Raw genomic sequence first — 26,471 nt, forward strand, 5'->3', positions numbered from 1 at the left:
TAGGCTGTGGACTCAGCATCTACTGTGTCCCTGAATCATGACGCACTTAGAGCAGTAGTGTGAGCAGCAACAGACGAGTGCTGTGTAGAGGCGCCCATGCTCCACTTCCACTGACTCCTGCAGGGCTGAAGTTTCCTCGTTCAGAAAGCAGCAGATAATGACGTAGATATTTTTGTTTTTGGAGCTTTTTAAGCATTTGGTTGTTTTGCCTGATAAAGTTGCTGGTGCAGCTTCTAATCTTGTATTTCTTTCTCACGAATACTGTGAAAACCCACCTGAAATGACCATACATTAGGTTTAGAAGAGCAGCGAGGAGACTAGCTCCAAGTAACCATTTCTCACCTTGGACTGTTCCCACCACGTTGGGTCAGAGGCCGTGCTTGGTCGTGCCCTTGCTTCCTGAACCCACAGTTCAGAGACTATTCTTCTGTTCCTCATTCCTCAGTCACCTCTGATACAGTCAGGAGTGACCCTGATAAGATTTTATGTGGATGTCACTTTCTTCTAACTCTAAGCTGTTTATTTCTCATCAGCAATCTTTTTGAAACCAAAATGCCTGGCCATTATGCTGCAGCTGCGCAGAGCGCTCAGGCTGTGATAGGACTCTGCCCTGCGACAGCTCCAGTATCTTAGAGATGATTCATTCTGCATTTCAGCTGCCTGGCCTCAGCCTCAAACTCTGATGTAGAAGTGATTGGTTCTTCTTGAGCACCTTTGCTTTTTATTTTTTAAAGAGAAATAGCCACATAAAGTTATGATTTCAATCAATGTGTAAGAGAAATGTTTATGTGAATGTTAGACAATATACAGAAATACCTATGAAATGTGAGGGAGTAGAGGATATAGAGGTGGTCAGTAATCACTTTGTCTACACAATGATTATGTGTTTTCTTTAAAATAATATTTTAAGGCTGAGACAAATTTGTATCCAGGCAAAATTGATTTTTTAGAGTGGTTGAGAGACACTGCTATGAATAGTGATATTATAAGGGAAGTAACTCTTTGAAAAAGGTGATCTCTCAGCCACTGGGTCTTGCGGAGGAACCACTAGAGGAACATAAGCTTGTCTCCCTTTTTTGCATAAAATACAAAGAACTTTTTTTTCCTTTCCCTGACAACCTTCTTAAAAAAGATTTCTTTATTTCTTTGAAAGGCAGTTACCGAGAGAGAGAGAGAGACAGAGAGACAGAGAGGGAGAAACAGAGAGAGGGGAAGAGAGAGAGAGTGATTGAGATTCTACTGACTGGCTCACTCCCCAGATGACCGCAATGGCCAGGGCTGGGCCAGACTAAAGCAGGAGCTTGGAATTCCATCTGGTTTCCCACATGGGTTGTAGGAGTCCAAGTACCTGAGCCATCTTTTGCTGCCTTCCTGGCACATTAGCAGGGAGCTGGATTGGAAGTGGAGCAGCCAGGATTCAAACTGGGACTCCGATAGTGGCTGCCAGCATTGTAGGCAGCAGCTTAACCTGCTGCTCCACCACACCAGCCCCTCTTTGTCAGTCTTTATTTGCTCCTCCACAAACTCTATTTGCCTGACTTGCTATAAGACCAGGTTTGAAATGATTATGTCATACCTTGCAATTTTCCAATAGGGTACAAGCAAGACCAGTAGTCTCTACTTTTTGGAGTAATTAGGTGTCTGGTTTATCCTTGTTAAACATCTCGTACAGGAGCCATCTTTCTGAAAGGCCTCTTTAATTCATGAGATGGAGCTGTTACACCTCTTGAGTAATGGTGGTGACATTCGGGGCATGACAGCTCCCTGGGAGCATCACTGCTTCCTAACTACAGCTGAGATGTCCTATCAGTGATCTCCTGTGCTCTCAGAGGCTTAAAAGATGAGGCATGAAGCCACAGATCCCTTTTCATTTGTTCAGGAATAACAGGAAAACAATTTGGATTTGGTTGCCTCCACGCTTCTGCCTGCCTCTGATACCAGCACAGCAAACAGTAGGCACTGGGAGTGAGAGAGGGAGAAGCAGAGGCTTGAATACTATCCAGACTTACTGAGTGAGTCCCAGTGGGTACTGTGGGGAGCAACCGAGACTAGACTAAATTACTGCAACTGCTAAGACTAATTCTATGCATCTGATCTCCCACCATATGGCGCTGAGAGGGAATAAACAACTTCCACACAGCTGCCTCACCAATTCAACTAACAAGCTGCAGGAGTTGATCCTGCCCCTGATTGGAGGAGAGCAGCATGCTCAGTGCGTGGGGAGAGAACGCCAGGAGAGTTGGGATTGGTGGAAGAGGACTATAAAGGAGGAGAGAGACAACATGCACCAGGAACATCTGAGGAACCCCTGAGAGAGCCGGCCGGCGGTGTGCCACTCCTCTGCAGAAGCGGGGAAGCGGCAGGGGTGCCGCCCCTCCACGGAGGCGAGGGAGAGCGGCAGCAAACCCGGGAAGGGCCGGGGAAAGAGAACAGCACAGGGTCCAGTGTCGTTCCTCTGTGAGTGGGGGAGCGACAGGTACATGCAGGGGTCCTAGAATAGCTATTTCCAGTTAAGTGAGGACTTTTTTTCCAGTAATTTTTTTTTATTCTTTATTTTATTGGAAAAGCAGAGAGGTGGAGACAGGGACAGAGCAGTAGATCTGCCATCTGCTGGTTCAACCCCTAACTGCCTTCCACTGCTAGGGCAAGGCCAGGCTGAAGCTCAGAGTCCAGAACTCAATTCATATCTTCCACACTGGTGGCAGGGACCCAAGTACTTGAGCCATCAGTTGTTGTCTGCAGGGTGTGCACTAACAGGAAGTTAGAATTGGAAGCGGAGCAGCACCTGAACCAGGAATTCCAATATGGGATGCAGGTGGCCCAAGCAGCATCTTAACTGCTGTGCCAAGTGCTCGTCACCCTCATCACCCTCATCACCCTCATCACCCTCATCCCCCTCATCACCCTCATCCCCCTCCTCACCCTCCTCCCCCTCCTCACCCTCCTCACCCTCCTCACCCTCCTCACCCTCCTGACCCTCCTGTTAAGGTTTTTAGCTATATCTTTTAGAGTATCTATGTTGTAATAGTCTTTAATCCCTATTTCCATTTGCCAATCACCCATTTTACCCAAGAGTAGACTTCAAATGCCAACCCCTCTCTAGTTTGAAATTAATAGTATTTATGATTTCTTTATTTACACTATTTTCTGTTTAAGGAAGATAAAGCTGTATATCCATTTGTGACTTTATATAACGTATCTGGTTTTTAAATTTATTAATTTATTAATAAATTATTCTTATAATTTATTAATTTATGTAAGTGAAAAGTGAGTTTATCAAAAAGGAACTGTTAAGGAAACAATACCTCAGGATACTATAAAAGTCATTTGCATTGTTACTAGAAAAAATTTATAACATATAGGTGGCAGCTTAGACGATCCATGTGGGGAAGAATCCACATCTTACGTATTTGAGGACTAAGTGGACATGATAGTAGTCTGGCTGTTGCTTTCCATAAATGTTTCATAGAGGCAAACGTTGAATATTTTATCCAGGCTTGAAATAGACCTGTTTTTTAAATTAACAGAATTCAGTGGAAAAAAAAAAATGAAGGGGACCTACTTGGATAAATTGATCATAGATGTGTTTTTCTGTGAAGTGGACATATAAGCTAGAATCTGGGTAGTATGCAAGAGACAATCATGGGGAAATAAGGGAAATAACATTTCTGCAGTGAGGACAGCAGGTGCAAAGAAGTAGAAAGAGATTGGTGTTTCCCAGGAACAAAAATTTTAGTGGACAAAATGGGAGATGGGATGAGGGAGTCCTCAAGGGTGAGGTCTTTCAGGTCATTGTGGGTCATGGTAAGGGACTTGCAGGAAGTTTTCTTAAAGATAGTTCAGTCCCATGGACAAGCCGGTCAGAGAAGCCAGCTTGGGGGCAGTCATGGCGTATTGCCTGAGATGCGGCTGCTTCAGGAAGCCTCCCTGACTCCCCAGCTCCACTTTGGTCCTTAAGGCACCCTGCCCCCAAGGCGTGGGCCAACTCAGGTGTCATTTACCTTCCCAGTATCCCCTAATGCACTTCTGCATCTTTCTTACCTTCCTCCTCAACCAAATTCTTTTTTTTTTTTTTTTTTTTTTTTTTTTTTTTTGACAGGCAGAGTGGATAGTGAGAGAGAGAGACAGAGAGAAAGGCCTTCCTTTTGCCGTTGGTTCACACTCCAATGGCCGCCACGGCTGGTGCGCTGCAGCCAGCGCACTGCGCTGATCTGAAGGCAGGAGCCAGGTGCTTCTCCTGGTCTCCCATGGGGTGCAGGGCCCAAGCACTTGGGCCATCCTCCACTGCATTCCCTGGCCACAGCAGAGAGCTGGCCTCCTCAACCAAATTCTTGACTCAGAATTGTATCTTATTCAGTCTTTGAATTGCCAAAGGATGTATTCTGTGTCTGCCATCTAATAAATGTTTTGTATTTGTTGAATGAATGAATGAATGAATGAGTGAATGAATGAAATCACATTCAGTGCTTCTCAGTAGTCTGCCTGCCTCAGAATTACTTGGGAAGATGGGCCAGCGCTGCAGCTCACTAGGCTAATCCTCTGCCTGCAGCGCCAGCACACTGGGTTCTAGTCCCGGCTGGGGTGCCGGTTCTGTCCCGGTTGCCCCTCTTCCAGGCCAGCTCTCTGCTGTGGCCAAGGAATGCAGTGGAGGATGGGCCAGGTGCTTGGGCCCTGCACCCGCATGGGAGACCAGGAGAAGCACCTGGCTCCTGGCTTCGGATCAGCGCGGTGCGCTGGCCATTGGGGGTTGAACCAACGGCAAAAGGAAGACCTTTCTTTCTCTCTCTCTCTCTCTCACTGTCCACTCTGCCTGTCCAAAAAAAAAAAAAAAGAAATACCTGGGAAGATTTAAAATGTGGGTGCCAGAGCCATACTCTCCAGAGGTCTGATTCACACAGTTCGGGTGGATGAGGGCACTGATGAGCAGACGGAGTGGAGACGCGGGGGGAAAGGCTGATTGTGAGCGGTCTGTACTACCCTGAGAGTGATACCCTTTCCTCGTGATGTGGAAAGCGTAACACAACCACCCCAGTGCCAGCTCCTTATACAGTAGAGCATTACGCTTTTGATACAATGTAAATGTAAAATATGTCTTCTGAAAATAATAAATAGGAAGTTGAAAATAAATACAATTATTGAAAATAATGGAATTGGGGTATAGCGTGAGAGTGATTGGATATATAGCATGATATGTTTCTTTGGTCTTTTTTATATTGTCGATCCAGGTAATTTGTTTGCATTTTCCAGAGTGTGTTATTAAAGCTTTGCTTTGGAAGGGGACGGTAAATCATGCTTTTTTCACTAGACATCTGGAATTTGATGACTGATTTAGTTTTTGTCAGCCACACACCTTGAAAAACACCAAAACAAGGAAGGAGTTAAAACGTGGTCCCTTCTAGTGTGATACCGAAAAAGTCTGGCAATTGTATATTTGCACAAGTATTTTGATTTCAAAAGGGGAAAGTTTTTACTTAACTCTGTATAATGTAATGTGTATATAATCATATCATTTTAAAGCACCTGCTTCAAAATAGAAATTGCGATGTTATAATTAATAACAATAAACAGAAATTAAACCAACTGGGCTCAGTGCCCAGAAAAACTAGCCAGACTCCAAGAACTGGGCAAAGAATAAACTAATAGGGGGAGAAAAAGAACGGATAGAGTCGTAACTGCCTCCATTTTTGTGACTGCCCTGCAAGGTGACACTGTTGGGGACATTTATCATTGTGGGTGGGGTTCCTGCCCACCTCATCTCAGTGACAAAGTCCCAATGGAATTCACCTTCCTGAACTGTGAGTCCTAAACATACCAGTAGCACACATTGTGTTTGAGATTTTATAATGCTGTAAACTACTGGAAACAAACGGGCCAGTGGTGAAAACAGAAGCTCCTAACAACTGTCAAGGCAGAAGGAAGGCCTTCATATTTCCCAGGATGCTTGAGTGCCATCTGATTTACATAAACAAAGGAGGAAATCCTCTTTGTGCATTTAGGGGTGTGTGTCTAATACAGGAACCCATGTTTTCCTGTTATTGAAAAGTATTCTTTAATCTTTTAAGCACATTTTTAGGAGCTGCATATATTCCAGGTGCGTCGTTTCCTTTAACATTACAGTGCAAGTGCAAGGCACAACCATCAGGGAAATCTATTAGGTCTCCCATTTGTGTCATTGGAGACAGAAAAAATAAAAAACAAATTAAGTGGATGAGCAAAACCTTGGGCAGACTGATAATGTTGCCTGAATTTAGTTAGGGGAAGAAAGGCCATTTGTGAATAGAAGACTATAAAATTTCCTCTGATCATGGGTGTTAAGGGAATGATGGCTTTTAACCATGAAAGCAAATATAATTGGTGTGAAATGTTCAGAAGCTTTTAACCAAATATAACTGAAATAATGGCCAATAAACCAAAGTATCATTTGAAGTTAAAAAAAAAAAAAAAGTTTGTTCAGTTCTGGCTAGGAGCAAAGGGAGAGTGTATTGAAGCTATGAAGACAGACTCCAGTGTTGAGACTGTAGGGCCCACAGCAGTCTCTCCCACAGCAATGGCCCAAGACGCTGAGACTGCAGTAGAGTGTGGAATGCATGAACCATAGCAACTTCTTACGACCAACTATGATTGCGCAGGTGCTTCTTGTCCCTCAAGAACTCTTTTTGCCACTGATTGACATCTGCATAGTTATTGGGAAACAGGGAAGCCATGGGATTATTTAAAACAAAGAAAGATGCCATGGTTGCTGAGTGTTCTGCAAGTCAGTGACTAGGGTCAAATCCATTATAGCCAATGGTGCTTTCCGCTTTGCCTACTTCCTTTACAGCATTATACCTACCTAATCGTAGTGATTCCTGCACCGGGGCTCGGAGGGAGCTTTTAGGAAAGCCTTTGAAGATCCTTAGTTACCCACTCCCACCTTCAGTCTCTAAATCACAAAGTCAACAGATGTATGAATATTCAGGGTGCTGTTCCGGTGCCAGGTGCTGGGCACCCGGCTGAGAGGAGATGCTGTCATCTTGCTGGGGAAGAAGCGACCAAGGCTGGCCCTGCAGCTGGGGTGACCTCAGGAATTCATGTGTGATGCTGTGTGCCTGAATGTTAGAGTCGTGATCAGATGCAAATAGATACAAAACTAGATAAAGCCAAATAGTTCTTCTCTTCCTCCTTCTCCACCTCCCCTCCCTCTCCTCCCTTCCCCCTCCTCCCTTCCCTCCTTCCTCCTTCCTCCTCCTTCGAATCATGATCAGATGCAAATAGATCTTTTAAAAAAACGATATTATAAAATCAAATACTCCTCCTCCTCCTCCTCTTTCTTCTTTTATTTTATTATTTTTTGGATGGGGACGTGGTCGCTGAGGTGGCATTCCTTATCACTGAAGTGGGCCATGTTTATGCTGGGCTGTAGAACTAGAAATAAGTGTTGTAGTTCCCCGGGGGAGCCAGTAACCTTCACTTCCTTTAAAAATCAGCCTTTCCCAGTGCACCCTACCTAATGCTTCTTGCTCTACAAGCTGTAATTGTACATCTGTAGCCTTCATTAAACGCACTAGGGGTGATTGACTTATTTTCAGTTTAAACGATGAAGACATAAATGAAGCAGCTTTTACAATTTTAATCATATTGCGGACTGCTTGAGAGGAGATTATAACTTCTGTGTCTTTTGCCTTCTCTCCTAACCTGAGGCAGGCCTCTTCACTGGTAGTCTCTCCCTCCCTGTCTGTCCGTCATTGTGCATATGCATAGTAGGTGCATGCAAAGGCAACACTGAGTGGGAAAACAAGCCCAGTCTGCAGACCCACTTATCCAACTGGTCTTCTCTTGGCAGTGACAAACAAGAAACCCACACAGGCGTCCATCACGAAGGTCAAACAGTTTGAAGGCTCCACGTCGTTTGTTCGGAGGTCGCAGTGGATGCTCGAGCAGCTTCGCCAGGTTAATGGAATCGATCCTAACCGGGTGAGTGAATGGTCCGACGCTGAGCAAGGCCTTCTTCTCACAAGCTGGTTCTCTGATTGACCTTGGAAGGGGTGGTGACGGAATCATTCCTATCAGGGCAGTTTCTCTATGTCAATTAGGTGACTAAAACTTTCTGATGCCTGTTCCTTTCTTATGGGAAATTACAAATCTTTTCACCATGTTTGATGAAGAAACCTATGGTGACGTATATTGGAGTGCTACTTCTAGTCATGTTTATCAGCAAAGGGCAGAGTTCAGATGATCATATCCACAGTTATCAATATGAGGAAACCGTGCTCATCAAAGCTTCGTTTAGCTCCTGACATCACCAATGACTCGATTTATTTACCCCAAATCAAATGAGAGGCAACTTAGAAACTGTATATTATGATTCCATTGATTTAATAAAACACGTTATGGTGTAGTTATCAAAATGACAGCTCCTTTGCTCACCCACACACAGCACTCAAAACATCAGTAGTGAAGGATAATAAAATGTAGGATATATTAAAATAATAAAGGAGACTATTTCCCTGCCTAAGTTTAGGGAAAAAATTAGTACAGAATATTGCTGAAGGACTCCTTTCCCAAATAATTGGAAAAACAATATATGGTCTGAATTGTGATATGTTAGTGTATAGTTAGATTAGCTCAGTTTCTATATTTGCTCTAGAGGGACGTCTGCAGATTCTGTATTATCTGGGATTTGGTTAATAAACAGAGAAATGTGGACTGTCTACACATGTGAGTCGTAGTAAATATGAACCTTGTGCTGGGACCATAGTCTTCGTTTTAACTTTTATCAGTATTCTAGCATTGGTAAGCTGGAAGCAACAGTTCTTATAGACTGAGATCACTAATTTCATTGTCTTTTCCAGGATTCTGCAGAGTTTGATTTGTTGTTTGAAAATACTTTTGACCAGTGGGTCGCCAGCACAGCCTCAGAAAAATGCACCTTCTTCCAGATCCTCCACCACACCTGCCAGAGGTACCTCACAGACAGGAAGCCGGAGTTTATTAACTGTCAATCAAAAATTATGGGAGGTAAGCAGACATTTGTATGACTTCCATCACTCTGTTCCCTTATACTTTTACGTAAAATGTTAGTTGTTCAATAGCCTAAGTAAAGACAAAAAAAAAAAAGCAATCAATATACTCAGAGCTAGCCAGCATGAGAACTTTTCTAAGGAGTTCATGTGTGCTAAATCCAGACACAGTGGCATGGTTTTTGCACTCATTCAAAAGCTGGACTTTTTAGAAGAATTAGCCCATAACCGAGATTACTGGTACTATGAGAAAAACCTGTCTCTTTATTAGAAAAACTATTCAGCTTCATTGCTTGACTACCTTTTCTAATTTCATCGCGGAACACTGATTAAGGGGAGCTTTTACCTGTTATTTCTCAAGATGGTTTACAAGTACTATACAAATTCCAGAAGAAGCTATCACTTTCTTTCAAATAACAGGTCAGCATTCATTCCTTGAATGGCATGCAAGCTGAGTTAGGATAAGTACTGTAAGCCAGCCTTAAGGGGCGAATGCAGCATTGGCAATGTAATGAGAACTATTTAAATGGTGCTTACACGTTTCTTTTAGGTAGCATTGCTTTTTAGGGAATTCAAACTGTGCAAAAAAATGTAAAAACCTTGCCAGTCACTCTGAGCTAGGGAGGATGTTTATATGTTTATATCATTGGTCTTTTCACTGACATGCTTTCTTGATTTTGAATTTTGTAGATGTACCAACTTTTCCTTAACGAAATGTAAAATGAAGATCACATGAGAGATAGTACATTTTCTCCTGGGTGGTACACATCTTTCATGTGAACATGGGACAGAATCCATTGTTCTGTCCTAGCAATGATTGCACACTGTCATTTTGCCATTAATCTACCACATGTTGTATGGAGAAGTCACCGTCCAATTCTTTGTTATCATCCACTGAAGTGCTCGTATTACTCTTAAATGAGAAGTTGCTTATGTCATAAGAATCTCGACAGATCTAAGCCATCAATGCAGTCTTTTATCACGGCTTCCTTATTTAGTCCTAGAAAAATAGAAGAGGTGATGAGTAGTGCTTATTTTTTCAGAGATGCCGTATCCTATGATATGAAAGTGAGAAACATTAAACGTAGGTGTCTAAAGGAAAATTCTGATCAAACATTGACCCATTTAGGAAATATAATGAGACATAGCATTCTATCATGTCTACACTACATATGCTCTTCACATGATTCCTGCTTTGGAAGTCCAGCCTTAACAGACTTAGCAGAGGGGTGAAACACACCAGGCATAGGACTATGCTTTCAGGAAGTGGGAAATTGGCGAGGGAACCCCAGCTCTCCCTTCTTCATCACTCTGACCCCTGGTTAGATTTATTTCTTGTTCTTCAGTTCCTATTCTGAAACCTTTCCTTGTTGGTGCCAATACAAGCATATGTTGGAAAACTCAAAAAAAAAAAAAAAAAAGAAATTAAGTTTATTTTGATGCATAGTTTTTTTAAAAAAATACTTATTTTCCATGAACTTTCTGAGGATCACCTTGTATCATCAGTAGCCTGAATGGCTAGCACTTAAGCACTGAATCTACTCTAAAAATAATGCGACATATGGACTTGGCATTTCAGTTGCTCTTGGAGAAAAACTGCCCCTCTTTCCACGCCCCACCCTGAGAGCCAAGTGAGACATCCTTAGAGCAGACCCCGTGCCATGGAAACCACTGCACACCTCAGAATGGAAATGAGGGAGGAAGAAAAAGACCCCAGATTCACTGACCTGGCAATGAAGACGAGCCACCCCCTTCCTCCTAAGTTGGGGACAGATTTGTTAACCCTTCTCTTCCTCCTTCCTTGTACCCCCTCTTCTACCTCTAAAGCTCTCATGACTTCTTTCAGGTGTTTTCTTAACATCCAATCATACAGTAAAAAAAATTAAGCACCTGCTGTGTGCTAGTCACTGCTGCTTCCTGGATACAAAGACTGCTTCTATATTTGGTCCCTTGATAGACCTTTATAGCCACTGCCCATCTCCCAGCCTGGAAGATGGCGTACGGCCTCTGTATTGTGTTCTTCCTGTACCTCCGTGCATGTCCTCAGCCTTCTCCACTCTTTCCCACTCAGCTGCTTCCATCAGGCATTGGCCCCATCCTACAGGCATCTCCCATTGCCCATGAACCCCAAATTGTGCAGAGCTGAGGTGAGGACCCATGTGTCCATATGAAATTGTTGGTATATGTAATAAGTGAAGCTGAAGATTGGTTTCTGAAGTAAGAGAGAGAACAAGTTATGAAGCCAGGATCAGAATTGGCTTTGTCTTTTATGACTGTCAGTGTCGCTCATATTTTCTGTATTTCCCAGGTGGAACCTGTGGAAGATAGGCTGGATGATAGCTAAACCTTTCCAGTCTAACATGTATAATTTATTTTTTTAAATGCATTTTTTTTCTTTTTAAGTATTTTATTCGAAAGGCAGAGTTGCAGGGATTGGGGGAAGAGAGAGAGAGAGAAATATCTTCCATCCGCTGGTTCACTTCCCTGCAATAGCTGGGACTACATATATGAATCAATCATGTTGTAATTTGTTAGCAATATGTATGTCATGAATGAATGCTGTCTTATTTAAACAGTTGCTGATCCTTAATAACAATTGTACCAACACACATTAATGAATTAGCATATTGAGAAGTCTCCTTGGTGATAGTACTGAGACAAAAATAATGTGGTTTTGGAGTCATTATGTTGAGACCCCTTTAACTTTTGGGCGTAGTCTGCATCGTCAGCAGGTGAAATCTATTCCCAGTTTAATATGTTTTGGTATCTCCTTATAATATGGGCCATAGATGTTAGATATTATTATTTATGGTATGGTGAAACTGATAATTCTATGATTTTCAGAGAACTAATGTTGGTGTTCATGGGCTGCCCTACACAAAGTTCTTTACATGTGTTATCTTACTTTGTTTTTAAAGCAGCCTTTAGAAATACAGTTTATTATCTCTATTTTACAGAGAAGGAAACAGGATTGGAGAGATTATTACATAGCTTGCCAAAGGCCAAACAGTGAGTGGGAGAGATAAGATTTCAAGACAGGCCCCTTCTGCCCTAAAAGCCTTTCCTTAGGGCCTCTGAATAGTGTGCTCCAGGATATGCCATTATGTTGCTTCAGTGTGGCGCCCCCTGGAATTGTACTGGAACTGCTGGGCCTATTTTAGCCAGCTCATTTCTGAGAATTAACAATGGAGGGTGGGATGAGAGGAACAGAGTATGAATAGTTTTAACAGTTTTCCTATGTCTCAGCTGCATACAATTGCAATAGCAATTCAAGCTTTTTTTTTTTTCCAAGAACCATAGAGTCATCAAGGATCTTTAAAATCATTTTGCTTGTTGTTGTTGTTCATTAGAAAGTGTGGAGAAGACGATGTGACCCCAGCCACAGGGCTTCTCAGGTACTGTGCATGTGGTGGCTGCACTGGGAAAACTTGGGTGCAGAGATCTGGAATGTCATTATCAGGATCAGAGGATGTGGAAGCCAGTGTGCCTGACTCTCACTGAACAGCACTTCCTCCAATGCCAAGTCAACATAAACTCATCATTTAAATATCTGTAATTCCATGCACTTCTACTCTTGATGGATTGTATATATATCTCATGTAGCCATAGTTTCCTTTTTCTTTTGGAGGAAGTCAGTTAAACAGAAATGAGATGAATTCTTTGGCATCATTGAAAGTCTCTCCTCCAAAACGCTATTTCCTCATCTCTACAGAACAGATTGGGGAGCTCTGATCTTCTGATGCTTCGTCAGGGTCCAGGAAAGATAGTTGTAAAGTCTCCAAGGCCTTCATACATTGAGAGAAGGCAAGATTCTCTAAGGAAGTGTAAAAGGAAAAGTGTTGGCTTCTCACCCTCTGTCAGCATCTTCGTGGCTGTCTTTTCTTCTCTAGGTGGCTGGAGGATCAGCAAGCTAGGGCAGTCTCCAAACTCATAGCTAACTTCCACTCTGCCTCTCTTTCCTTTCATTAACAGCAGTCGTGTTTCAAAAATACAGAGCTGTTCATTTAGTTGCTGGGTCCTTGAGCTACCCAGCAGCCTATAGACGTTGAAGGCAGAGGCATGGCGGCTGTCCTGACTGCTTGAACAGAACAGCGCATCACAAGTGACTCAACTTCGTATGGATCAGACCTGTTCTTCTGAGATGGAGTTGTTATTCCCTCTGTGTGTCAGCAGAGATGATGTCATACATGTGATGACACATCCGAATTTCCAAGGTGCCTTGAAGGAGTTAATCACATGTGTTAAACCTTAGATTCCAGAGGAGAGAATTACTGTTGACTAGTTCACTTCAAAGCAAAGAGCACGTCATCTTAGATAGTCTGCATGTCCTAGTGAGTCAGGGTCCCAAGGGAGACCTTTGGTGCACTCACTTGAATATTCTTAAGAGAATGGGAGCAGACTCCGCGTGGCTCTCAAATTGTTATTTTATTTTCGCTGACTTTTTGTAGTGGTTACTGCTGGCCTATTATTTATGTGCTTAATTCAGGTTAAGTGTCCCTCATCTGAAATGCTTGGGACCAGCACTGTTTTGGATTTGTGTTTGTTTGTTTGTTTGTTTTTCAGATTTTAGGATGTTGGCATATACCCAAAGAGAAATTTGGGGGTGGGACCCCAGTCTAAACTTGACGTTCACTTATGTTACATATACACCTTATACACATAGCCTGAAGGTAATTTAATACAACAGTCTCTTGCATGAAGCAAAGTTAGCATGTTGCAGCTAACAGGGTGGGGAGTCTTTTCCCACTGGGGACACTAAATGTACTGTGCACTGTGTGCCTGCGGTTTCACTGTGACCCATCCCTTGAGACCTGGGGTGGAATTTTCCACTTTGTGGCATCAGGTCAGTGCTCAAAAGCTTTCAGATTGTGGAATGTTTCAGATTTTAGATTTGGGATTTAGAGATGCTCACTCGGTATGGCACAGTATAAAAATGTGCATCCACATTGGCAGTCTTTGTTAGAACCCACAAAGTAGGTGCCTTGCTAACTGTTTTCATTTTCAATACTACTATAAATTATTCTCGGAGGTGAGTTAAAACTAAAGCATTGTTCTTCAACTCTGAACCCAAGCACCCTAACTCATTCAGTTACCTGTAGAGACTTCGCTTACTCCCCATGGGTCATTCTGGAGGGGCCCCGCCCACCATTGTTCCAGCCCTGTTGTGCGCATTTTCTCATCCACAGGCTTGTGCTCAGCGCTGCTTGTATGTCTGGGACGCAGCAGGCTGTGGATCTGCTGACTTCCCTTCTCTTTAGGATGGAAATCAGACATAAACACACAGAAAACACTGTGCTAGCAGCAAGCTGATGGCTGAACTGCATTTGAAAGGATGGTTAGCAGTTGCCAAACACATCAGGGCGAGATGAAATGAGCTGTCTCTTACTGTAACTGTTCATCTAGACACTTTTATTTCAACGTCCGCTGTATGCAGAATGTGAGAGTGGCAGACTGCTTTTCCACAAAGCCGGCTGTTTTGAAGTTCCTTCTACTTTCATCAGCAGCAAAGGGTATTTCATCAGCGCTGCCCTTTTATGCATAGTCGTCCAGCTGATGGGAGAAAGCCTGGACTTCTGAGTGCTGTTGGGGTTCCAGGGACACAGAACTCTGGAGATCTCCTTCATTCTAGGCCAGCCCTCATTTGCCCCTGCTGATTGCTATTCTAAAGGAAACCCAAGGGCTTTGCGCTGAACTCCCCTGGGGTGGAACAGTCTTAAGATGCAATCAAAGTGTGGCTTTATATTGTACTTTTCTTCCAAACAATGCAAGGTCATCCATCTGTGAGATGTGCAGCTATTTCACCTTGAGAATGCCCCAGCCATGGGCATGTGTTAGGTGAGATAAAGAATCTTAAAAACCAAAACAAAACAAACAGGAAAAAAATGTACTTTCTAATAAGGTTCTTATAAAAAAAAAAAAGAGGGAAGATTAATATGATCATATCTAATGCCAGTATGTTAATATGAGTTAAGGAAATCTATAACATTTTATAACATTTGCCATTATTTTTACATTTCTGCCTTCTTTTTTTAAGATTTATTTATTTATTTGAAAGGCAGAGTTACAGAGAGGCAGAGAGAGAGAGAAAGGGAGAAAGAGATGTCTTGAATCCACTGGTTCACTCTCTAGATGGCTACAACGGTGGCCGGAGCTGCACCGATCCGAAGCCAGGAGCTTCTTCCAGGTCTCCCACGTGGGTGCAGGGGCCCAAGCACTTGTGTCATCTTCCACTGCTTTCCCAGGTCATAGCAGAGAGCTGGATCGGAAGTGGAGCAGCCGGGACTTGAACCGGCTCCCATATGGAACGCGGGCACTGCAGGCAGTGGCTTTACCCACTAAGCCACAGCACCAGCCCCTCTGTTTTAATATTTAGTATTTTCTGCCTATGAATAAAGGCCTTATGGGGAGTGATCCTCACATTGCTGCACATACTCCAACCACAGGTGTGTTAGAATGAAATGCTTACTTCTCGAGAATAAAGTCACATATAAGTTGCCCCTACTCCTCAAACTGAAGTACACTTGGGGATGCACGCACACACACCCCACACATACACACACGCAGACACGCACATTCACACATCTCCACATTAGAGACTGCAGTTCACAGACTGAGTTGAGTTGTATGAAAACACCACACTGTTGCTTCTTGGCGCATGTGTAGACATGGTGGAGGAGGTCAGGCTCCTTAGCAGATGCGCTGTTGTCACAGAGCCTTGCAATGCTTGTTCCTATTCTTTAAATCAAGAGAAATCCATCCTGTACTTCCTCTAGAGACTATTTTTGTTGCCCTTTAAAAAAGTTAGAAAATAAAATACTTCATTTATCATCAACCATGGTACAAATGAGGAAAATGATTCTTGGGGAACTTACCCAAGACCCCAGAGCTGTTAAGGAATAGAGCTGGTCTTCACTCAAGACCTGTCACTCATAAATGGAGATTATGACTTCCAAGTCCCTTAATAAACACAAGTCTTCTTTTCCTTATATTGATTCAGCTAAGCAAAAGAGAGGATGATGCCAGTTTAACAAGGTCTTTGGGCATATTGAATTTAAACTTATGTAGTAAATGACTATTAATTATGTTAATCATGTACACACACAGACTTATCATCCACTCCTCCATGCCTCTGTCCTCCTCACTGCAGTCAACACATCTTTATCTAGAATGTGGTTTTTTTTTTTAAGATTTATTTATTTATTTGAAAGGCAGAGTTACAGAGGCAGAGGCAGAGAGAACTTCCATTCACTGGTTCACTCCTCAAATGGCTGCAACTGCTGAAGCTATGCCTATCCGAAGCCAGGAGCTAGGAGCTTCTTCCTGGCCTCCCACACAGGTGCAGGGGTCCAAGCACTTGGGCCATCTTTTACTGCTTTCCCAGGCCATAGCAGAGAGCTGGATCGGAAGTGAAGCAGCCGGGACTCAAACTGGTGCCCATATGGGACGCCGGCACTGCAGGCAGCAGCTTTACCTGCTACACCACAGCGCTGGCACCTAGAATGTGATATTTAATATAGCATTTTTCTTATAAAATTCTTTTGGAATGAAAAATTAAGAATTAAAGTTTTAAGGTTGGGCATTTGATGCAACAGTTAAAACACACTCCAGACACCCACATCCCATATTGGAGTGTATGGGTTCAAATCCTGGCTCCACTTCCAATTCCAGCTTCCTGCTAATATGCACCCTGGGAGGCAGCAAAGGGTGGCTCAGGTACTTGGGTTCCTGTAAACACACAATGATAGGAAAAAAGGGGGAAAAGGCACAGAACAGAGAGGAGGCACTATATGAATCTATAGCCAGACCAGATATATTCAGAGAAAATGAATTCATAGAGGTGGGTGACCAGCTGCCAGAGTGCACATTGATGGAACACGTGGCAGAAGGCTGGGCCCACAGGGGCCAGGCCTTTTTATATTTTAGGAGGGCTAAGGATAAGGTGGGGGGTGTAGCAGGTGGAGGTGAATTCCTGGAATTGGTCTTTCAGGTGGCCGTGGGTGACCTTGGGAGCTTAGGAAAGAATGTAGGGTGGGGTATGAAGGCAATAAGGTGTGAGACTCAATTGAGGTTCAAGGGCAAGGAATACATTCCAGTGTTTCTCTCTCTTTTGGACAATGAGGAGAATGGCTGAGGGTTATGTCTTTGTTCCATCACACTGACAGACCCGGATGGAGTTCCCGGCTCCTGGCTTTGGTGTGGCCCAGGCTCGGCTGTTGCAGGTGAACAAGTAGGTGAGAGATCTCTGTCTGCCTCCTTCAGTTTTTCTACCTTCAGATAAAATGAAAGTAAATAAATAAATTTTTGTTTTTAAAAATAAGAGTATCACTAAAAATAACAATGTAGATATTTAAAGTATACAATTAGAAAAGTCCAGGTTGGGAAATTTTTGTTGATGTTATTAGAATCCTAGCAGTGTAACCATTGTATCAAACACAATGTGTTCATGGTACTTTGTGACCCACAAACATAGCGATATGTTATGGTAGAACACTGTTGACTAAGCGTGACATTTTTTAAAAATTTTATTTAAGATGTACAAATTTCATATATACAGATTCAGAAACATAGTGATACTTTCCACCCTACCCTCACTCCTGCCTAAGGTCCCACCCTTCTTCCTCCTCCCTCTCCTATTCCCACTCTTAATTTTTTCTTTAGATTTATTTATTTTATTTGAAAGTCAGAGTTACACAGAGAGGAGAGGCAGAGAGAGAGAGAAAGAGGTCTTCCATCCGCTGGTTCACTCCCCAGTTTGCCACAATGGCCAGAGCTGTGCGGATCTGAAGCCAGGAGCTTCTTCCAGGTCTCCAATGCAGGTGCAGGGGCCCAAGGACTTTGCTCTGCTTTCCCAGGCCATCGCAGAGAGCTAGATCAGAAGCAGAGCAGCCTGGACTGGAGCTGGCACCTACATGGGACACCGGCACTGCAGGCAGCAGCTTTACCCGCTACGCCACAGCACTGGCCCCCCTACTCTTAATTTTAAAAAGATCTATTTTCAGTATACTTTACACTCACAAGATTAACCCTACACTGAGAGTTCATAGACACACATTTTTCTTTTTATTGCTTATTGGCTACTAGCTACCCTGAAATGCATGCTGTGAAACAGCTGGTAGGTTATACTTAGTCGTCCAGAGCTGGGAGTGACTTCAAGCATTAAATGCTTTTGAATCATCCCTGTGTGTAAAATCTTGAACCCAATCGAGGCTGCATGAGGGTCTTTGCAAGGTATCCTTTAATGGTTTGAAAAAGATCATGAACATATTTTGCCTATTCGATGGTTAAATGATCTGCAATTAATGAGAGACATTTCTACTTTCAGAATCAACCAGAAGACATAAATATGCAACTTGATATAGTGAAAAGAGCACAGAACTGGATTCACTTGCTAGAGGGGAGAAGTTTCTAGTGATACACAGAGCAGTGTGGTGACTATAGTTCACAGCAATCTACTGTATATTGTCAATATACATAGAAGAGAGACGCTCAAAGCCTCCATTCATAGTCATGACAAAGAGACATTTGAACAGCATATACTGTATACATTTATTGAAATGTCACACTGAGCACTATAAATTATGAAATTGTCACTAAACATTTTTAATATTTAAAGAGATGGAAATGCTAACTAACCTGATTTGATCTTCACACATTGAATAAATGTGTTCTTAACTCACTGTTCTCCATAAATATGTTCCATTGAAATAAATTTTAAGATCCTTAAGTAAATCTTTAAATTTTAAATGGGCTTTTGGAGAACTGGCAATAAATGCCTGAATATTCTCATTTTCAAATTGGAAATTATAATGCATGTATTTACAATATCATGTGAATTCTTCCAGTGTATTTATCAAAAGGCTTTACTGGGGAGAGCATTTAACCTAGCTGTTAACACACCTGTGTCCTGAATCACAGTGCTGGCATTGGATTCCTGACTCCAGCTTCCTGCTAACGCAGACCTTGGAAGGCAGCGGTGATGCCTCAAATAATTGGGTTTCTGCCACCCCCGTGGGAGGCCTGGATTGAGTTCTGAGATCCATTTCTGGCCCCAGCTGCTGCAGGCATCTGGGGAGTAAACCAGCGGATGGAAGCACTCCCTTGCTCGCTGTTTCTTTGCTTTTCAAAAAAAAAAAGAGTAACTTTTGGAAAAGCCTTTTCTTATGAAAGAAAGCAGAGAATATTATTGAGTTTTCCTTATCCATGTTGCCCTTAAGAATTTCGGGGGGGGGGGGGGGGAAGTAGTCATTTCTTTGTTTCGAGTGGAAATGAGCTGAGCTATGTTGTAGACATTTTAAATGCTTGGGATGCTGAGTTATTGGCCATGGATTTGTGGAATGCTGAATGTGTTGCATTCTGTGTTTGACATTTATAGAGTGCATATGTTATTGCTGACTTACCCAGAAAAATGATGTTTAAAATATATCCAGTAACACTGTGCCAAAGATCAGGGCACATAATTCACATCTTCCAGTAGGAAAGAAAAAAACCAAAGCACATTTCCTGAGCTTTACAAGAGAATGGAAATACTGTTTTTCCAGAAGCATGTCCTCAGTCCACAGTACTTCCTTGAGTCCATTTCTCTTTCCACTGCCAAAAGCGGAGGTGCATCAGTCAGACTGTAAATCATTTAGGGTTGTTAGACCCGAAGTGGTATTGCTGAAGCAAACATAAAACACCCTTTGTTGCCTATACTTTTAAATTTACAAATAAATATAATTTTGAAAAGAATTTAGGGGTCATAGGTTTAGCCAACCAATTTTCCAAGAAATGTATTAGAAAAAACACACACAAAAAAACACTTCACACCCAGTATCACCATAATTTCAAAAAAAGGAGGTTTGGGGCCAGCTCTGTGGCACAGTGGGTAAAGCTACTTGCAGTGCCAGCATGCCATATGGGTGCTGTTTCAAGTCCTGGCTGCTCCACTTCTGATCCAGCTCTCTGCTGTGGCCTGGGAAAGCAGCGGAGGATGGCCCAAGTCCTTGGGCCCCTGCACTCACATGGGAGACCCGGAAGTAGCTCCTGGCTCCTGGCTTCAGATCGGCCCAGCCCTGGCCCTTGTGGCCACTTGGGAGTGAACCAGCAGATGGAAGACCTCTCTGTCTCTCTCTCTCTCAGCCTCTCTCTAACTCTCTTTCAAATAAATAAATAAATCTGTTTTTTTAAAAAAGGATAAAAGGATGTTTACTTTATTACTAAACAATGAAAAAGCATAATCTTTGAGAATAAAGGGACTTTTTCTTAAGTTGGAAACATTTACCTTTAAGAAAAACTTACTTAATTGTCCTTATTTCACATTGGCCAATAGAAAAAAAAAAAACAGGCACTTAGAAGCTGTTGCTTTGTTGTAATACAGAAACATCCAGAACTAAAAATTACATAGAATTTCAGAGAAGAGAAACTCTAAATTCTCAAGAACAGTAACTGCTTCTAAAATTAGTTATTGAGTGACGAGGCAAATTTATTCCTGCTCCGGGGAAACCATTCAACACACACACCATGGGACAGCAGCTCAGAGTGTCATCTTCGGAGTTGAAGGCCAGGCGTCTTCCTTATCTGCAAAGAGGGCAAAGAACTGGAGCACAGCACCCAATAAAATCAGCATGGAATCTAAACTTCCTGAACCCTCTCATGAACGGGGGAAGGACCTGGCTTGTTTTTTTTTTTTTTTTTTTTTTTTTTTTTTTTTCATGTTCTATTCTAAACTTTTAGCTTTCTGTCTGATCACTAAAGTAAGGCCACAGTCACTCGTTGTGGCATGGGAACTTGTCTGAAGTTTGGACTCTGCTGCAGATTTGAAGTTGGAGACTTCAAATTTAAAAGACCAAATAGCAGTGGGCATTGTGGCGCCGTGATTCAACGCAGGGGCCTGCATCCCACATCTGCCTGCCGGGATGGAGTCTTGCCTCCGCTTCTGATGCAGCTCCCTGCTCGTGTGCCTGGGAGGCAGCAGATGATGACCCAAGTACCTGGGTTTCTGCCACCCACATTGGATAACTGGATGGAGTACCTGACTCCTGGCTTTGGGCTGTCCCAGCCCTGGTTGCTGGGGCCATTTAGGGCATGAACCAGTGATTGGAAGATCTGTCTCTCTTTATTTCTCTTTCACTCTCTTACTATCTCTCCCTCACCGTCTCCCACTTATTTTCCCTCTCCCTGTCCCTCTTCCTCTCCCTGTCACTCAGCCTTTCAAATAAAAACTTTATAAAGAAAACACCAGACTCAAACCATGTGTGTTTGATGTCTAAGCAGAAACCCATTATTCTTTTTGGAAAAAAAAAATGTAAACTTAATGTGCATAATTGCCTGTGCTGCCACACCTGGTAGAAAGTGACTTTGAAATGGAATCAGGGCTGGCACCGCAGCTCACTAGGCTAATCCTCCACCTGCGGCACCAGCACCCCAGGTTCTGGTTCTGGTCGGGGTGCCGGATTCTGTCCCAGTCGCTCCTCTTCCAGTCCAGCTCTCTACTGTGGCCCGGAAGTGCAGTGGAGGATGGCCCAGGTCCTTGGGCCCTGCACCCGCATGAGAGACCAAGAGAAGCACCTGGCTCCTGGCTTCGGATCAGCGCTGGCCGCAGCAGCCATTGGGGGTTGAACCAATGGTAAAGGAAGACCTTTCTCTCTGTCTCTCTCTCTCACTGTCCACTCTGCCTGTCAAAATAAAAGAAAGAAAGAAATGGAATCAGTAGCTTCCTCACTGAACCTGAGAACACTGCAGTCAGGATTGGCTTCATGCATCTTATCACAAGGCCTAAAGGAGCCTTCCATGATTTACATAGACTCCACACAGATGGAAACTTCCTGTGACTCTCCCTTTGTATTATTTATCATCCCTCTATCCCATCACCTTATTTTCCTAGTTGGTTGATTTTCTTGATCTCCCCTGTTGCCATTCATTTTAAGAGGTTTATCACTTGCGGAATTCTGTTTTTCACTAGGTCAGATTCAATGCACCTATCTGTGATAAAAGCCAAAGCTTGAAGCGGGCATTGTGACACCGTGGGTTAAGCCCCTGCTCGGGACTCTTGCTATCCTGTATCAGAGAGCTTGGAGTCAAGTCCCAGCTGCTCTGCTTTCCATTCAGCCTCCTGCTAGTGCATCCTGGGAGGCCGTAGAAGGCGGCTCAAGTGCTCGGGCCCCTGCCCGCTGCGTGCGAGGCTCAGATGGGATTCCTGACGCCTGGCTGCAGCCTGGCCCAGCCCTCGCTGTTGCAGGTACTGGGGAGTGAACCAGCAGATGGGTTTGCTTTCACTGTCACTCTCGCTCAAGTAGATGCAGATAATAAACTTTTTTTTTTTTTTTTTCAAAAGAAAACTTCCTTCTGATGGTTGATTTCTGGAAATGTTATATTATTTTGGAGACCAGATAATGGGGGGAAAACACATTTTGTAATTTTAAGAGTTTTTATGGTATCAGTACGTAATCCTTATGTATTTTGTTAAAGCTATTGACATTTTTTTAAAGATTTATTTATTTATTTAAAAGTCAGAGTTACACAAAGAGAGAAGGAGAGGCAGAGAGAGAGAGGTCTTCCATCTGCTGGTTCACTCCCCAATTGGCCACAACAGCTGGAGCTGCGCTGATCCAAAGCCAGGAGTCAGGAGCTTCTTCCATGTCTCTCATGCGGGTTCCGCTGCTTTTCAGGCCAGAGCAGAGAGCTGGATCAGAAGTGGAACAGCCGGGTCTCGAACCAGCACCCATATGGGATGCCAGCACTTCAGGCCAGGGTGTTAACCCGCTACGCCACAGTGCCGGCCCCCAAGTAAATCATTTTTTTTAAAAATCCCTTATGGCCAGCGTCGCGGCTCGCTAGGCTAATCCTCCGCCTTGCGGCGCCGGCACACTGGGTTCTATTCCCGGTCAGGGCGCTGGATTCTGTCCCGGTTGCCCCTTTTCCAGGCCAGCTCTCTGCTGTGGCCAGGGAGTGCAGTGGAGGATGGCCCAAGTGCTCAGGCCCTGCACCCCATGGGAGACCAGGAGAAGCACCTAGCTCCTGCCTTCGGATCAGCACTGTGGGCCGGCTGCAGCGCGCCGGCCGCGGCAGCCATTGGAGGGTGAACCAACGGCAAAGGAAGACCTTTCTCTCTGTCTCTCTCTCTCTCTCACTGTCCACTCTGCCTGTCAAAAAAAAAAAAAAATCCCTTTTACTATTCACAAGTTCCAGGGACTAGTATGCAGGCATGTTTGATAGCTGTTGTTCTGCCTTCTACGCCATGTTCCTAAGCAATTCCAGCAGCTACACTGGATCTCGTCGTGTAATATTGTCTTACATTTCAATGATTTTCCTCTCATATACTTCCCACAGACTGTAGTCCTGTGCTAATCTGTTACCATTGAAGACACTGAAGTTTAGAAGCACTTGAGCCTTCCAGGGCTGAGAGCACCTGCTGTGTTCTGCGGTATCCAGAAGTTCCCTGCTTTACTAGCTGGGATATTTGTGCCCTGGCCCTTTCTTTGCTGAGAAATTTGTGTTCCCGTAATAGTTATAGACGTTCTCCAAAAGTTTCTGGGAAGTCTTAAGGTACTTGACATTTAATGTTTTCAATGATGAAAATATTGCAGGTCACTTGGCTTTGTTAAAATCATCCTCTTCTTTGATGCATCTCTGCCCTGCTTATAAATAATTTTTCAGTGTTCTTTTTGATAGCCTGACAAATCCCTTTTCAGTGAAGGTCAAATTTATTTCATGCATTATCATTACAGACAAATTCACATTCACTGGTTACATCTATCTATTTGGTCCAACGCCTGTTTACAAGTGATGCCACCTGCACACCTGCAATGCAGCTTCCACGTAGTTGGACAGCTTCCTGCCTTGTGTAGGGTGTGTCACCCCTTTGCTCCAGTGATGTGTTACTACTGCTGGGACCTGTTTCTAATCTCAGAACACTTCTGACACCAAGTATTCTGACATCCAAAGCAATTCTCTAATTTTCCACAGGCATCATCTGGGTGTCCTACAATTTAGCTTAATTCTGACATCTCCCAGAGTTAGTGCAGACCCAACAGCTTAAGGGATCAGTCCCACAAGATTGTGCCCAGTACGATGCCTCCATCCTACTCATACTTCTGTCCAGTTTGGCTGCAAAGCAGAGGTCAAGCCTTCTCCTCAGGTTCGACAGTTTGTTGTAACAGCTCACAGAATTCAGGGAAGCACTTTTCTTACATTGCCAGTTTCTTATGAAGGATATGGTAAAGGCTGTTAGTGAACAACCCAGTGAAGGAATTCCTGGAGCAGGGTGCACAAGGGTCCTGCGTGCTGGAGCGTCTGTCCCCATAGCGTTGAGGAGTGCCATCCCCCCGGCTTGTGGAGATACACTCATCTATGGGGAAGCTCTCCAAACCCCATCATGTAGCGGGTTTTACTGAGGTCTCTTTATGTGGAACATGACTGATTAAGTCATTGGTGATTGGCTCAATCTTCAGCCCCTCTCCCCTCCTGGAGTGCAGGGATCAGAGGTTATGGCTGAAGGTTCCAACACTCTGATCCCATGGTTGGCTCTTCTGGCAACCAGCCCTGCTCCTCCAAGAGTCAGTGCTTCAGCATAAACTCTGGTATGGTTGAAAGGTACTTATTATGAATAACAAAAGATGCTACTCTCATCTTTATCACTTAGGAAATTCCAGTTCTGTGCCAGGAACTGAAGGCAGAAGCTAAATATATTCGTACATATTTACATTCTTAAATTCTCTCTGGCTGGTATGGTATAATACAATGTCATTAAAAAGAAAAAGGCTTTGAATACACAGACCTGGGTTTGAATTTTCTGTTGTCATGTACTGGACAGGTGGAGTCTGTTACTGGCCAGTGAATCAAGTACTTAACCTGCAAGCATGGTTTCCTCTCCTTAAATGCAATACTAAAAGCTAACCTGTAGGGTCATTGTCAAGGTTAGATGACATCATGTGTGAAACATTCAGCACGGTGCGTAGGGAGAACTGTGGGACAGAGTGAGCGCTCAGTGGTAGATATTAGAATTGATGCCCTGTCTTCCTGTCGTTCTGCCTTCCCTTGTGTTAAGGGAATCAGTATAGAATCTGATTTCCAGTCAGACCCAGAGGAGGGAGTGGGAACAGACAACGATGGCTCTGAAAGCGTCCCTTTACATCAGCTGGAGTGGAGATGCAGTCATGTGTATTTGTATTTCCATTTTTCTTATCTTCCAAGAAAAAACCAGCAAGTGATTACACTAATAGTTACCATCCTGAGCTCCTGTTGGATACCAGGGAGTTTTTATAGTTCATTTAACTCTAAGAAATGGTTGCTGTTATTTCTGTTTGACAGGTGAAAAAGTTGAGCCTCAGATGATTTAACCTGAAGTCACAAAGATAATGAAGACAGTCAAGATTTGAACCCATTTCTAAACTCCATAGTTTCTTCATATTCCCTTTTAGAGAGAGAGAAAAGTAGACCAACTCTTCCAAGCAGCTATCATTATGCATATTTTTGTCTAAAAGTTCCAAATGTTCTTCCAACAAAATTTGTTTCTATTCTCATTGCACTGCCAATTAGTATTGTTCTTGACATTGAGCAGTGTTGTATTTTCAGTATAACACTTGGAGTATCAAATACACAGCTTTATCAAGGTTAAGCACTTGACTGTTAATGTTCATTTTGCTAATGCTGTTCTTTCTTCTGGCATTTCAGATCACACTTTCTTTTGCTCTAGAAACATATATTTGAAATAATATTATAATTCAAGAGGAATATGCAATTTCATTTGTTGAAATTAGATAAAATTTCAGACATACACATGTTATATATATATGATGTATGTGCCTGAACTCCTGTGCTTCCAGGCAAGCAACGTGCTTGGGCAATGAAGGAGAAGCCCTGGGTAAGGCAGCCTTCAGAACCAGAATATGCAGGAATCTACTTTAAGGGATGAAATGTGGGACAAATGTGACAGAGCTTTCTTCAGTGACGATTAAGAAAATAATTGCAAAATGATGACCCCCCCCTCTTTTGTGCATATTATATTTCTCAACTTCTTCCCTTAAAAGCTAAGTAAACACATGCACAGATAGCCAGGTTTCTCTGTGATTAGGTAACATTGCCAAAGTTGGCAGCTACAGCGCAGATATTGATGGACAGGACTGGCAAACTGCTGCTGCTTCCCATCCCTTTCTTTTCTGGTTAAAAAAAGTAAATTGGAACTGATCATTTGGGGCCATCCACTGCCAATTAGCAAGGCAGTAAATACGAGAATCTGTCAGTAGGACAAAATCAGCTTTTTCTTTGCTCATGAAAACAACAGGGAAAATAAGTATTATCAATGCTGATCAATGTGGAATTTTTGGATTGTTGTATTGATAAAAATGAATGCTGCAGAGATTGAATGTTGGAGCAGTTTGGCATTGTAAATGTGTGTTTTGAAGCTCCTTTAGTGCTACCACATGCAAATAAAGGAAATTGCAAATAGCCACTTTCAGAAAGAGAAAAAAAAAATAAAAAATAGAAACCCAACAG

At 43.1% G+C, this 26,471-nt stretch overlaps 1 protein-coding gene across 6 annotated transcripts in view; it reads left to right on the forward strand.

Annotated features, from left to right (window-relative positions):
- STXBP6 (syntaxin binding protein 6) overlaps nucleotides 1–26,471 on the forward strand; it is a 285,447-nt gene that overhangs the window by 223,033 nt on the left and 35,943 nt on the right. For 4 of the 6 annotated variants that reach the window (XM_089309371.1, XM_002718111.6, XM_089309367.1 and 1 more), the window contains 2 exons: nucleotides 7,823–7,953; nucleotides 8,832–8,997. In XM_089309371.1, the coding sequence (XP_089165497.1) occupies nucleotides 7,909–7,953; nucleotides 8,832–8,997 (211 nt within the window). In that variant the 5' untranslated portion in view covers nucleotides 7,823–7,908. Of the gene's footprint in view, nucleotides 1–7,822; nucleotides 7,954–8,831; nucleotides 8,998–17,161; nucleotides 17,231–18,321; nucleotides 26,463–26,471 lie in introns of those variants that run through there. The other 2 variants (XM_089309370.1, XM_089309368.1) reach the window with 1 other exon arrangement.

This window comes from Oryctolagus cuniculus, chromosome 12 (assembly GCF_051225735.1).
Source record: "Oryctolagus cuniculus isolate XC-2025 breed Fujian yellow rabbit chromosome 12, ASM5122573v1, whole genome shotgun sequence".
NCBI classification, from domain to species: Eukaryota; Metazoa; Chordata; class Mammalia; order Lagomorpha; family Leporidae; genus Oryctolagus; species Oryctolagus cuniculus.